The sequence below is a fragment of the Actinia tenebrosa genome, unplaced genomic scaffold (assembly GCF_029948245.1).
Source record: "Actinia tenebrosa isolate PJP-AT-01 unplaced genomic scaffold, QUT_ActTen_1.0 PGA_scaffold7__59_contigs__length_16204524, whole genome shotgun sequence".
In the NCBI taxonomy this organism is placed as follows: domain Eukaryota; kingdom Metazoa; phylum Cnidaria; class Anthozoa; order Actiniaria; family Actiniidae; genus Actinia; species Actinia tenebrosa.
The window spans coordinates 11,740,165-11,754,916 of NW_028292584.1; the positions used below are offsets into that span (position 1 = coordinate 11,740,165).

General features: G+C 36.0%; 1 protein-coding gene across 1 annotated transcript; it reads left to right on the forward strand.

The window, feature by feature from the left end:
- Positions 1-7,382: 7,382 nt before the first annotated feature.
- Positions 7,383-10,620, forward strand: LOC148905619 (pi/alpha-stichotoxin-Hmg5b-like). The gene is made up of 3 exons (XM_089039630.1): positions 7,383-7,494; positions 7,712-7,801; positions 10,345-10,620. The coding sequence occupies exons 1-3, from the start codon at positions 7,428-7,430 to the stop codon at positions 10,509-10,511; spliced, it is 324 nt and encodes a 107-aa protein (XP_088895756.1). The 5' UTR covers positions 7,383-7,427; the 3' UTR covers positions 10,512-10,620.
- The last annotated feature ends 4,132 nt before the right edge of the window (positions 10,621-14,752 follow it).

Here is a 14,752-nt window from a genome sequence, read left to right on the forward strand (position 1 = left end):
AGCAGCAGTGTCTGACTCTGTCGACTGTTTTTTCTCGTAACGAGGCGTCGAGCGGTTGTGATTGAATCTGTTGTAATTGTTGTTGCGCTGGGCTGGGCCCGGCTTTGAGGACAAAAAATCCTTAGAGCCTTGTCCTTGACGATTGCGGTTTCTGTTTCCACCACTTGCTCGAGTATCAGGATTCTTGGTGATCTTGACGGCAATTCTGTTCGCCTTAGCAATATCGTCTACTTTCTTAGACAAGTCATCTCCGAAGAGATGAGTTGTAACTGGAGTAGAAGCGGAACATAAAGACTGGTAGTCTTTGCTGAGAGAAGCCTTGAGCAAATCTCGCCGCTTGAGTGATGTCTGAAAACCAGCATTCCCAATGAATGCAAGAGCATCAGAAAGGGCTCCAAGGAGCTCTTGTGGTTCAAGGAGTTCTTTCTCCTTCTTGGCCTTCATAGCTGATTCAGCCAAAGACACTAAAACTTGAGCAGTTTTAACAATCATCTTTTGTATTTCTTGGACGCCAAGGTCCACAGATTTTGCTTTGTGTGGAAGCTCGTTCCACAAAGGTGAATTCACCCGTGGCACGCACAAGAGTTCGCAATTCTCAGGCGTGTGATATTTCTGAAGCAGAGGCTTCATCTTGTCTTCAATAGGTTTAGTAGTAAACGATTCATTTACTCGTTTCGCCAAAGCTTCTTTGACTTTGGGACCTTTTGGCGTCGTCAGATAATATATCGCTTGCCAAATCGCCGAGTGAGGCACTCGGATCATAGCTCAGTCGAGCACGTTTAGGTGATGGTTCATCATCCTTAACGTCTTGAGATCTCTTTACGAGGTTAGACAAATCATCTATCGCCGACACAATGGAGTCTATTCCTAATCTCTGTTGTAGGAAGGACAGCGACTCTTCTGTAAACAGCTCGGTCGACAAAGATGGACCGTCATCTTGTAGAAGCGGCAAATCGTCAGGATTAACCGTATTATCTGCATGGAGAGACTCTTCGGTAGTCTTCGGCATTTTTCTTCAGGCAAATTTGCTGAGAAATATAAAGGCATAGGAACAAAGTCCCGTCAATAGTCAACTCGTTTACAAAATTGTATCAAGTAAAACGAGCAAGGAACGTGAGCTTACCTTGTGCGCTGGCACAAAGAAAGGAGAGACCTGGTCTGTCCGGCGTTCACATTATATACCTGTTTGCTATTTGTATAACAATGGTTTTCTTTGGAATGTGGGCTTTGCGCATGCGCAAGAAAGTACGCATAATAAGGGCATAATGTGTAGTATGGTGAAAGAAAATTAGGATAGTGTCCTTCTCTGCGTGTCATACCTCTTGGGATTAAAACGCCCTTAGGGCTTTACGCCTTCTCTTCTAGAAGCTATCGCTTTATTAACTAATAATTATTCCACTATTGTTTCCTCCAAGTTCCAAGCTAATTGCATTTTCGACGCCAAGTCATGTCTTAGAATATTAAGCTTTTGATACTTAAAATATATGAAATATAAGAATGTGATTTTCGCAAAACCTCTTTTATCCAAATTATTCCTTCAAATTATGTAGCATTATCAATTCATGTTTGACTGAAATATTTTACCTTGAAGTAATTTTGAGCAGTGATAAGTTAAAGCAGACATTCAAATGAGTTAATTCTACCTCAACGCCGCCTTAATGCCCAAGGAAACAACGTACTTTCCCCTCCCCCCCAACCACTCCCTCTTTTTTACTTTTTCCCTAATCAAAGGATGTTCAAAGCGGGAAGCTTTGAAGTCTTTTCTTAACAAACGATTGTGGGGACTTAATGGTTCGACTTATTTTTAGCTTGGTTTGATCACAGTTTGGACCACCTGTCATGTAAATGTGGCGACACGAGGCTGAACATGCAAAGACAAATGTGTTTTTGTTCAGAAATGAAAAAAGGCAAATATCAAGACTATCAGGCTAAATATCAGACATAAAAAGAAATTATAATAACAACCCTATATTCAATAATCAGGGCACCACTTAGACTTTTTTGACTGCTGGTGCATAAGAGTGCAAGAGATGTTCTTAGATGAGTCATTCTAGATCTTCTGTCACATTGAGTACGAGCATTGGACACACTGGTTAGAAAACACAGGTCAGCAAAGGTAATCAGTGGAACATTCCGGCAATTCTACTTTTCACTTAATTATTGAATGAAGGTCGTTCAATTCGGACTCTTTTCCCAGTTTTAACATTTCTGGCAAATGATGCAAATCTACCCTTTTTCATTATAAAACTCTGTTTTTCGATTGTGTGAAAAAAGGTACCCTATTTCCTAAAAAATAAGGAAAAATCGATTATTCTTTTTAAAATGTTAGTGAAATAGAAAACTCCTACCTTTTTCGTCGTTTGTTTAGCTCAACACAAGGTACATCAATAGGGTATCCTTTTTCATTGAGTTTCAAGAAATTAAGGCATATGAAAATGACCTCCCGTTTTCTATGCACAGCTAATTTAGTTTGAAAAGTTTTAAATCAAAAGTCTGAGTAAAATACAATGCAACCTTCCATTTTTGACGTTTTTTTAAGCCGATTTGGCAAATAAAGGAATTGTCAACCGAAGCCTCTAGAAATCGAACAAAGGACCCCCCTTTTACTGACATAAATGTTGAACTCACTTGTTGACGAAACGCAGGCGAAAAAATTCAAAAACAAGAGATACTTTTTAGTTTAACATCTTTAATATTTTGATTCAGGCAAAATTTATTCTGACATTGTTGTAAATTACAACTTTCTACCAAATTTTGTGAGTTAAGCTTTGCAAAGACTTGATAAGCCTTTCTGTTTTTCGAAAGCACATTTACTTCCTCGATCATTAACTAATTTTTTGGTATTTATTTTCCATTCTTTTCGTGTCTTTTTTTTATTTCCTTTCTTCTTTGATTTCTTTTTTGTTCTTTTTTCCTTCCACTATAATCTTTCTCTCTCTCTCTCTCTTTAATACTTTGTTCGCGTTTGAGTGCATATATGCTAGGAAAATAGTCTCATTTAATATTTCTCCATCCCAGATTCTCCATCACCAGATGACAAGCTAGAGGAAAGGGCAACAGGATGTTGGTGCAGAGGCTACGGCTGGGGAGATTACTGGTTTTTTAAAATTAGATGTCCTCATGGATACGGCTATAACTCACATTGCAAATCTTTTTTTGGAATCTGCTGCCTTAATTGAAAGGGTTAGATATCACCACCTTAAAATTCAACTTATAAATAAAAGAATTCCCTGAATTCTATTGTTAAATGTTAGTTCTGGTTAATCAAACCTGATTAAAACATCTCAGTAATGAGAATATCGTGTATGTTTTCTGTCTGTTAGACTTTAACGTTATCGTTATAACTAAATATTGACCCATTCCACATTGAAGAAATGACACGTGATAATAAGACTAAAATGTATATGCCTTGGGTGAGTTCATACTTAAGAATATGTCGTATTTATTTGTGAAAATTACTTTTGGAGTTGTTTATGTTTATTTTTTGTAAACTTAGCCTATGACCTACATTGCAATTGAAAGCCCTAATAGCCCTGTCTGCTCTATGAAAACGATCAAAAAATCATGTTCACAAATTAAAGTTAGAGCTCCTATTGCACAATAGAATCGCGTATATCATGATAACCAAAGAATCTTTGTTCGTACAGGCCCAAGTACGCTAGGTCTAAATAACTGCTGGAGAGTGACATAGCTGAAGTGATCATCATCTGCTCTCCCAAAACTACAAGACCAAAACGGTTAGCAAAACAGACGGGGAATTTGCATAAGCATGCACGCATCCGCTGATCCATAACATCGTGATCGCAAGCGAGATACCTAGAGGTTCGGATTTTGGTTTAAAAACTGCTTGAACATCGGCGCAGGAATGCGCCAAAATGACGGTCGAATATCTGAAATCTGAAATCTTAGACCAACGTAGCACGCTCCAATTTTTTAAATATATTCACAGCCGATCAACGTAATTTCCTTTTATATTGGAATATGAAGCATGAGCTTTGAGTTAGAAATGTGATTTTTTTCTTATTCTATGCAGAAAACACAAAAAGCTAGAATTATATTTAGGCTCCGTCCACACTATGCCGGGCGATTCCGGAGCAATTCTTCACCGAAAACGGAGTTTTTTGAATACGGTCTCTATCGAGGAACAATTTGAAAACGCCGGCTAGCTATATTAGTGTGAACGGAAAACATTTCGTATCCGGAAGTGTTCGAATATGATGACGTCATGATTGTCATGGGAACATGGCAGGAAGGCTAAAAATTCACCACAGGCTCAATTTCAGCTTTGATACGCATGCTCAAATGTGATATGAAAAGTTTGAACTTATCAGAATTTTTCATCTTATAGTTGTGAATATCTTGAATTCTAAAGGAAATTTGAAGTACAACAGTTTTCTTCTCACCTTGTGTTGAGTTCTTGAGGTCTTCTTTTGATGCCTTTTTTTCTTTGCATTTACATGTTTTGCAAAAGAAAGCCTCACTTTTAATAACTACAGGGACGGCGGAACCGGGGGGGAGGGGGGGCTTTAGTCCCCCCACTTTTTGTGAAATTTTATTACATTTTCACTAAACGAAGCCCCCACCTTGCCATACAATGTCACTATTGAGCCCCCCCAATCAAAAAACTGCTCCGCCGTCCTTGAACTAGTATTTCAGAAAACGTTAAACTATAGCTAAAGACATTCAAAGTATAAAACTGAACTTCTCTTTCTGAGCGACTCAAACACTACATGACTTAGGGCACGTACAGAAAGCCCATCCAATGCAGTTCTCGTTTGACACGCGCTGTCAACTTTAGTTTTTGCACTCGGTTAATAAGAACTATGCATTATATGGCAAGGTAATTACACGCGCTATGATTGGTCAATTTGCGGACCGAAAAATCAAACTTCGCAGCTTTTTCACTCTTTCCGAAATTGAAACTCATCGTACAATCTTGGAGAAATCCTTTCGTACATGCATCGAGGAAATTCCGCATAAAACAATTCATGGTTTGAAAAGGTCTTCAGAACACGAAATTCACAGCTTTTAATTCCCCCATGAGAGTAGAACAAAAAAAAAGGTTATGTAATTGAATACATAGATGACGTACATGAAACTCACGTTTACAAACTGATGTCTATAATGTTTACTTCTTCGACCGAGGGCCTTATTGGCAGAAAATCGACTTCCTGCAACCTTTGAAAAATAACAAAAACTAAATAAAAAGCTATTGGACGTTTGAAGGTTATTTCTGAAAATAGCCCATTAGAGGGTTTAATTGGGAGAGTAAAATGAAATCACAACTGTCCGCCGACAATCTACTTTAACAAACATTCTCTCTTACTATGATAAATTCCGCAAAAATACTAATATCCCCATTATTCCTATATATTTTGTAGGACTATGAATTCATTTTCGATTACAATATTTATTATTGAGGTAAGTTTGAGCAAGAACGAGTTGATTTTAAATGCAATGTTAACACCCAAGTTCGACAAAACGCCCTTTCGCCCTTTTTTTACTCTTCCTCACGAAATAACATTTTTCCTTTCAAGAGTCCATGCAAGAAAGTATTAACTTAAAAGCTGTTAGAACCATCTATTCACTTGCCTGAACGTGTTAACGCAGATATAATAAAAATATTGCATCTATTAAAACTTGATGAAAATGTTTACAATTGGAAACATTTAGGTCCAGAATCCCTGCAACCCTTCAAAAATCAATCCACGACTCTGAGGAAAGAAACACGTCGGTAACCTAAATGTTTTTTATCCAGTGTATGAAAAAATTTGAGGGACTTTACAATAATTGCCAAACGTTAAAGAAGTGTAAAGGTATAAAAGAGTAGAGTAGGCAAAACAAAACTTATACATTTCTTTATTCATGCGTCTGCTGTATTGTCATATTTCAACACTATAACTGATAAATGAATTAGACGTTATCGTGAGATATGCCTACGTTTAGCAAAATAGATCAGGAATAAGAGAGTCGCGACAGCTGGAACAAGAGTTGAGTAAGATATAAAACAAATCAATTTCAATCGAAATTATTTCTTTTTATTAATTGACGAGAATTCCGTGATATTCACTTTTCGTGTCCTTCTAAATTCTGTAGGACTATAAATTCGTATTCAACTTTTAAAAATATTTAACAATGAAATACGTATATGTCAGCAAGAACAAGTTGAAGTGAAAATGCAAATGAGGAAATTTTACCGCAGCGGTCGCCTTTTCGCCCCGTCTACTTTACCTCACGAAAGGGTAATTATAACGAAAGACTGCGTCGTTTCTTCACAAATGTTATAGGAATAAATTTATGTTTTAGAATTAAAACTGTAACAAGTTAGACTAAGAAAGTCCATATTGAATTTTAAAAAATAAAATTGGGATAGTTTCCTTCTCTGCGTGTTATACCTCTTGGGATCAAAACGCCCTTACGGCTTTACGCCATCTCTTCTAGAAGCTATCGCGTTATTAACCAATAATTATTTTAGAACTTTTTTTTCATTCTCATGCTGTTTAATGACAAGTTCGAAGCTAATGGCATTTTCGACGACAATTAATTGCTTATATTATTAAGCTTTTGATATTTAAAATATATGAAATATAAGAATGTGATGTGAATAAGCATTTAGAACAGCGATTTGCGCAAAAGCTCTTTTATCCAAATTATTCCTAAATTATGTAGTGCTATAAATTCATGTTTGATTGGAATATCTAACCCTGAAGTAATTTTGAGCAGTAATAAGTTAAATCTAAAGCATTCAAACGAGAGATGTCTGCCACGGCACCGCCTTAATACCCAAGGCCACAACACGTACTTTCCTCTCTCCCTCCATCCCTTTTTTTACCGGCCTTTTACCTTACCAAAGGATATTCAAAACGGGAAGCTGTGTCTTATCTTAACAAACTTTTATGGGGATGAATTTATTTTATAGAATTGAATTTCTAAGAAGAAAGTCCATATTGAACTTGAAATGTAAAATTAGGCTGGTGTCCTTCTCTGCTTGTCATACCTCTTGGGATCAGAACGCCCTTACGGATTTACGCCTTATCGTCTAGGTCTTCTAGAAGCTGTCGCATCATTAACCTTAGGGTTGGACTTTTTTTATTAAGTTGGTTTAATCACAGGTTTGAACCGTATGGGAATTGGACCACTTTTCCTGTATTTGTTGATACTTTCCTTAATGTCTCACAACACTTGAAAAGAAACTAGGATCAATGGCACTGCGTAGAAGCAAACACCATAATAGTAAATGTGGGAAACGAAGCCGAATCTGCTATTACAAAGACCAATGTTATTTTGTTCAGAAATCAAAAATAGGCAAACATCAAGACTATCAGGCTAAATATCAGACATCAATTCGATTTTTTTTTTTTTTTTTTTTTTTTTTTTTTTTTTTTTTTTTGATTGCTGGTGCATAAGAGTGCAAGAGATGTTCGTAGATGAGTCATTCTAGATCTTTTGTCACACCGAGGTACGAGAATTGGACACACTGTTTAGAAAGCACAGGTAAGTAACGGTGAGTACAAGATCTAGATCCAACAACATTTGCTTTTCAAGTTATTTCTTTAAAGCTAACTGCATGTGATATAACACAAAACATAACATAAAACAACCGTCCAAGTTTACAAACTGTTTCAATTCCTCAAACTACTTCAAATTACACATTCCCAGCCTGAGTGACAAAGTCCTTTTCTTGAACTGCAGTTTGTTTTGTTAATTGCAGAAGAAAGAGAAGCTATGTATCATAACCGCTTTCTTTGCTTGGTTATTGTTGCTGTTCTGGCTACAGTTGCAGTAGCCTATCGTGAGGAAGGTGAGTTACGTTTTAAGAAGAAGGATATTTATTATTAAATTATCTCGCGTTAAATATCTTAAGTACTTCTATTGCGCAGTTTCCTTTGGATCAATACATTTTTCTGTAAATGACCTATCCAGAAGCTGCTTTAGACGCAATCATAATGATAGATACAAGAGTAATGAAATGGGAGTTTCAATTATTACAATGAAAATAGTATTTACGATGAAAATGAGCAAGAAAATGGATCTGAACAAACGAGTTTTTAGAGCAGATTGGAATGAACTTAAAGTGCGTAGAGTGAATTCCATAGTTCAGTAGTAGAGACAGCAAAACATTGTCCATCATAGGATTTCAAACAGTATGTAATAGACTTTCTTTAGTAATAGTTGATTAGACGAACGGAGAACCTATGATAATAATAATATTTTAATAATATCTTATTTATATTTATTTCCTAAAATGTCCAAAAGCGCTTTACAAACAAATAATAATTAATAATAATAATTAAAGTGTATATGACACGAAAACATTCCATCATTTAAAATGTATAGTTTGTTAGTAATAATAAATATATCGTAACAACATTTGTTTCAAAAGCTTATTTCTTAAGATATTTGCGAAAGTTAATCCCAATTTGTGACGTCATTTTGTTGACACGTACTCTAGATTCAGTAGTAATGCACTAAATATAAATTGTAATTCATATAAATTAACAACAAAAGACATATTTTAGTCAGCTTCATTTGATAGCTTACGTAGTACTCTTCCAATGTTGGGAAATTGAAAAGTGTACTACTTGAAATTAAGATTCTATATTCAAACATATTTCATGTATTTGCAACTAAATCTGGAGACTTGTAAACAAAATGACGTCACAACTCGTGCTAAAATTTTTTGAATTTCTAGAGAAATACGTTTTTGGAACAAATTTAACCGTGATATTCTTATCAATGCCAATAAACTACACATTCTTAACATTAAAATTTTTTGGTGTCATATACACTTTAATAATAACAATATCTGTAATATCAAAATCCAAAAAAAAAAGTAATCTAAAAGTCAATAAGATTAACGAATGATTAATGAAAAGCTTTGCGAAATAAGTATGTTTTGAGATATATCTTGAAAGTATTTAAAGATGTACTACATTTAATTTGCAGTGGCAAGGCATTCCAAAGCATTGGAGCATACATAGAAAAAGCGCGGTATCCATAAGACTTTAGATTATAATTTGAAACCTTGAGTAACCTCTTAGAACCAGATCTCAAACAGCGTTGAGGAGCATAAGGCTCAAGTAAATCGCAGAGATACTTTGGCGCAATACCATGGATAACTTTATACGTAAAAAGAAGAATTTTAAATTCGATACGCTGCTCAATCGGCAACCAATGCAGCTGTACTAAAATGGGTGTGATATGCTGAGATTTGCGTGATAAGGTAACCAGCCTGGCATCAGTGTTTTGTACATACTGCAGCCTCTGCAAAAGATGCTTCGGTAAACCAAAAAGTAAGGCATTACAATTATGTAACTTATTTGTAATGAAAGCGTGAATTAATATCTTAGTGGTTTCAAAACTTAAAAATGTCCTAATGCGTGAAATGTTTCTAATAAAATAAAAAGCAGATTTACAAATCTGAGTTATATGACTGTCCAGAGATAAGGTATTATCGTAAATAACGCCAATGTTTCTTGCACTCTCTGAAGGAGTGACAGAGGAACTAGCCACTTGCACTGCATGTACTAACTTTTATTTCATGAATAAGAATGCAACCTATACACCCATTAAACGAATACTAGCCATGAAGTGCTTAAAGTTATTTTCTCTTTAGTTAGAAATTATAGCTTAGCTAATCCGCGTAATTTGAATGTCTGATTCGCTTCCAAAGCCTATACTCTATTTAGAGATATGGCCGCTTGTTCGGTTTGACAGTTCACAAGAATGTTTCTAACTTCAAAAGTCTGAGTAAAATATAAAGAAACCTTGTATTTTTGACGTTTCTTTAAGCCGATGTGACAAATAAAGGAATAACCAGCTTAAGCCCCCAGAAATCGACCGAAAAGACCCGCCTTTTACTGATTGAAATGATGAAAACTGATTGACAAAGAATAAACGAATCACCGGCCGAAGCCTCTTTAAATTGACCGAAAAGACTCCCCTTTTACTGACATAATTGATGAAAACTTAAACTCACTAGTTGACGAAGCGCAGGCGAAAAAATTCAAGAGCAAGAGATTCAGGCAAAAAGACACAAAAGATAATTCATTGCTGACATTGTTGTAAATTACAACTGTCTATCAAATTTTGTGAGTTAAGCTTCGCAAAGACTTGATAAGCCTTTCTTTTTTTCCAAAACACATTTACGCCCTCGATCATTAACTCAATTGTTTAATATTTATTTTATATTCTTTTGGTTCCTTTTTTCTATTTCCTTTCTTCTTTGTTTTCTTTTGTTCTTATTTCCTTCCACTACAATCTTTTTTTATTCCTCTTTAATACTTTGTACGCGTTTGCGTGCTTGCTAGAAAAATCGTCTCATGTAATATTTCTCCATCCCAGATTCTTCATCACCAGATGGCAAGCTAGAGGAAAGGGCAATACCATGTTTGTGCGAAAGCCGGTGGGGAGATTACTGGTTTTTTAGATTTGGTTGTCCTGATGGATACGGGTATTTCAAACATTGCAACACAGCTGGAGGAATCTGCTGCGTTGTATATAAGGGCTAGATATCACAACCTTTAAACTCAACATATAAAGAAAAGAATTCCCTGAATTCTATTGTTGAATGTTAGTTCTAGTTAATCAAAGCTGATTAAAACATATCAGTAATGAGAATATCGTGTATGTTTTCTGTCTGATAGACTTTAACGTTATCGTTATAGCTAAATATTGACCCATTCCACATTGAAGAAATGACACTGTGATAATAAGACTAACAAGTTTTGACACGGGAAAACTTTGAATGAAGTAGAAGACTATTTGGGATTTAGTCATTGTAAGACAGAAGAAAGTCTGTGGATTCGGTTTGAACATTTCTTTACGGTCAAATTGAACTAGCATAAACGAGTCTTGGTAGCAAACCCCAAAGCAAGCCTCCGTCTCTCTGAGAACCAGTTTTATTGTGGCTCCATCGGCTCAAAAACACCACACAAAACATTATTGAACAGAAGATTCTCCATCTACAGAAAAAGTTTGGCCTCCAAAATTTACCTCAGAATACTTTGCGAGCAGAATCTCCTTTACCTTCCCCCGAGTGAGAGAAAGGAAAGAAGACTCTTTCCTTTCTCTCACTCGGGGGAAGGGTAAGGAGACTTTGCTCGCGGGGTACCCTGAGAATAAGAATATTACGAAAAACGTATCTCTTTCCCTACTCAAGTATGTTAAGGCTTGGGTCAAAATCAGAATTTTACCCCCAACGAAGTCGCGCTCATGAAAGCGAGGCATCATTTGCATATTAATTTTGTATGTAAACATGGCGTCGTATCATGCGCGAATTTACAAGCTTTTCTTTTAAAATTTAAAAGTCTAAGGATTCAAACAATGTTGAGGTGAGTAAATATGTTTTACTTAGTCCTTCTTTATGAAGTATATAATTTGTTTAAGCTTGAATTGAATACATATTTGAATTATTTACACTTTGCATGTTCCAACTCAAACAGTCATGCACGTACATAAAAAGCTTAGAGTGCAAATATTATAACCATGAAACTTTAGTAATACTAAATAGCACAATTTCATGCAAATTCCATTGTTTTCTATTGTTTAATTAGCATTATTTTGTACTATTTAGTAATTAGTGTTTCACGGATTAATTGTTTGCACTCTAAATGCCTAGAAAACTTATTTTATTTAAATACAAGAGAGGCGATAAGCCTAACATTGTTCGTGCCTTGTTACTAAAATCTCTGTATTTGATATCAGTAAAAAATTACTTTATATTACATGAGGTATTTATTTTTTTATTGTACAACCATAATTCATAATAATTTAATAAGTTCAAGGCTAAAAACTAATGTTCCATTCTTTGAGTAATTTGTCAGCATATTTTAGCTTTTTTACATAAACAGATGCCACTGGATCATTTTTCATTTCGTCAAGCGTAACCATTTTGAAGTCATTGTTAAGATAATAGTTTATTTCCCAGTCTTTAAGTTGTTCTTTGAGTGTGCTCTTTGCTGCCAGTACTCTTGTTTGGATCACAGCTAGTCTCTCTTCATACTCACTTATGAGGTCTCTGCTTTGTGGAGAAAATTTCAGTCTGCTGCGAGCCAAGTCAAACTGCCATACCTCGGGAGTGTTTCCAAGTAGAATTTCTACTGTTTTGCCAAGGCGGGTTTGTAATGTATTGTTTGTTTGTATTGTAAAGTGTTGTGTTGGATTTTTGTCAGCTGTGGGGGTGTCTTTGCCTGCTTTAGGGCTGGAAGAAGAATAGATAGAGGATGAAGACTGATGTTCTTGTGAAATATGTACTTGCATGTGTAGTGTAGGTTGTGCATTATTAGAAGCCACCAATTCAGAGCAATTGTCCATGTCATCAACTTCTTGTAAATCTAAGACTTGCTCTTCTTCATCATCTTCATCTTTGTTATTCCCTGACTGCTGTGCTTGTGAGGGCTGTGGATTTTCTGGTATAATTTCAGAGTATGGCATACATTCTTCTAAGGATTCATTCTCATTCTCATCTGCAGAATCAACTACATTCTGGTCTTCAGAAGTATGTGTTATGCGTATGACATTTCCACTGGCATTTGGTAGATAAAGGAAGTGTGTAGGAAGCTTGTAACTTTCATTTAGGAATTCTACACATTTCTCCCAGCATGAAGACAGATATGATTCTTCTTTCTTTAAGTTACTTGACCTGAAGTGGTGTAGAACCGGGCCTTGGTCTTTTGCGTTAGGCTCAGTGTTTGAATCAAAGAACTCCACACTCTCACCGTCCCTCTTCCACCAAACTCCCTCTCCAGGCAAAAGGAAATCGCTTATTCGCTCAAGATGGGCTTGGTACCATTTGGAATATATGGGATGTTGTAAAATATTTTCCTTGATGACTGTGTTAGAAAAAGTTGGCAAGGCAGCAGATAGCTTAGACACATTGTCGGACTGAACTGATGTACTTAAAAAGTCATCAAAGTTACCCATGTTCTCTTCAGCTTGCATTCTTACTAGCAGGTTGCCAATAATATGACCTGGTCTGTTACAAGATGTTGTTTGTGTTATGCTTTTCATGGTACTAAACATTCTTTCTTCATCTTCTGCATTACAGGACATTCCTGAGATGAGGCGAAGCTGGATAGGAGCATGAGAAACAAGATTATGTAAGTATTTTCCATAGAGTTTTCTAGAGTTCAGAGCTTTTGGGGAGGAGCCAAACTGATTATGACACATAACAAAGTGTAGGAAGCTGCAATTATGATAGCGAAGGACAAGGCGTGGGCATCTTTTCATGTCATCTGAGTAGAGAATAGCCTGCATCTCTACCAGTGTGTCCAGAATACATTGAATAGTACAAGGAATGTGGCCTCTTAATTGCTTGGCAAAGATTACCAGAGCTGCTCTGTAATCTGTGGCTCTCTTTATTTCTTTGTCTCCAAGAGTAAGCTCAAGAATCTCATCAAATTTCTTTTTTTGATCTTTTTGAAGATGACTTGGAATCTCTTCTAGAATATTTGAAATGTGATTGGAGATATCGTGCATAGGTTCACAGGGGAGGACTTCATATGAGCCAAGATTAAGATGATCAATTTTCTGTGTTGGGTTAAGGAACAATAATGCTGGTACCCTCTGTACTCCTTTCAGCTCACTTGTCAGTTCTTTCTCATATTCTGGCTTGAGGTCATTTTCACTGTATAAAAGTCTTCTTTCTCTCAACTCTTTCTTCAGCTCTTCTTTTTTAAGGTTTTCAAATGGCTTTGGTTTCTTTTGAAGTGACCCCTTTCTACCTTGAGGCCCTTTCAAAACCAACTTTTGGCGGTCTGTCATAGACAGATGCTTGCATCTAAAGAAGTGATCTGGTTCATCACTTCTTATAGCATGCATCCCACAAGATGAGCAAAAATAATGACCACCCTTCTGTTGACCAGCTTCAAAAGCTACAGCTGGCCCATCTCCTTTGAAAAATCTCATTATGTCAGTTATGGTAATGCCATTACTTAATTCTAGGTTTGCAGTTAAGCCCTGCAAGCACTCACATCTTGTCTCACAATATGCTAACTGCTCTACATCTGTAGATCTACATCTACCAACTATGTAAATTTCTGGCCTCTCTACTTCTGCTTGTATGTCAACTTTTCTTCCTGATTTTTGTTGAAATTCATCTGGAGTAAAATACAATGCAGGGTCATAAACACAGGAGACCATGAAAACTAAGTGCCCATGATTGGCAACTGTTGAGTGATCATGCCAGACAAGCAGATGTCTTGTCCTTTCTATGTCTTTAAGCTTGTTACGCATGGAAGCAAGACTTTCTCCATCATCAAATTCTCCTAGCTTCTTGAGCATTTCTACTACTTCTAATCTAGAAAGATCATCATAGAATGTATCTGGGTGTTGTCTCATATAAACCCTGTGCTTGTCAATCATTTTTTTCCTTATTTCATTAAGTGGTCGTTTCCTTCCTTCAACAGTAAATTCTGTTTTGACTACATTTCCATTTTTATCAAGTATAAGCTTTTCATACTTCCTTGGGACAACCAACTCTCCAATTGTATACTCTCCCTTTTGTATTTTTACTTTAATCATGTCTTTGAGATGCTGATTGGAGCTTGGCACTGGAATTGATATTTCACCTGTAAAGATAGAGCAAATTCAAAGAATTAAATCTAATTTTCTTATATTTTTCATTCCCTCCTCCTCCCCTCCATATTATATTCTACAAAGACATTATTTACACACAATTCTGTACAATCTTTGTATACATAGTGTCATAAGTAAAGGTAACATTTACCTCCTATTCCACGGAGTTTCTTTC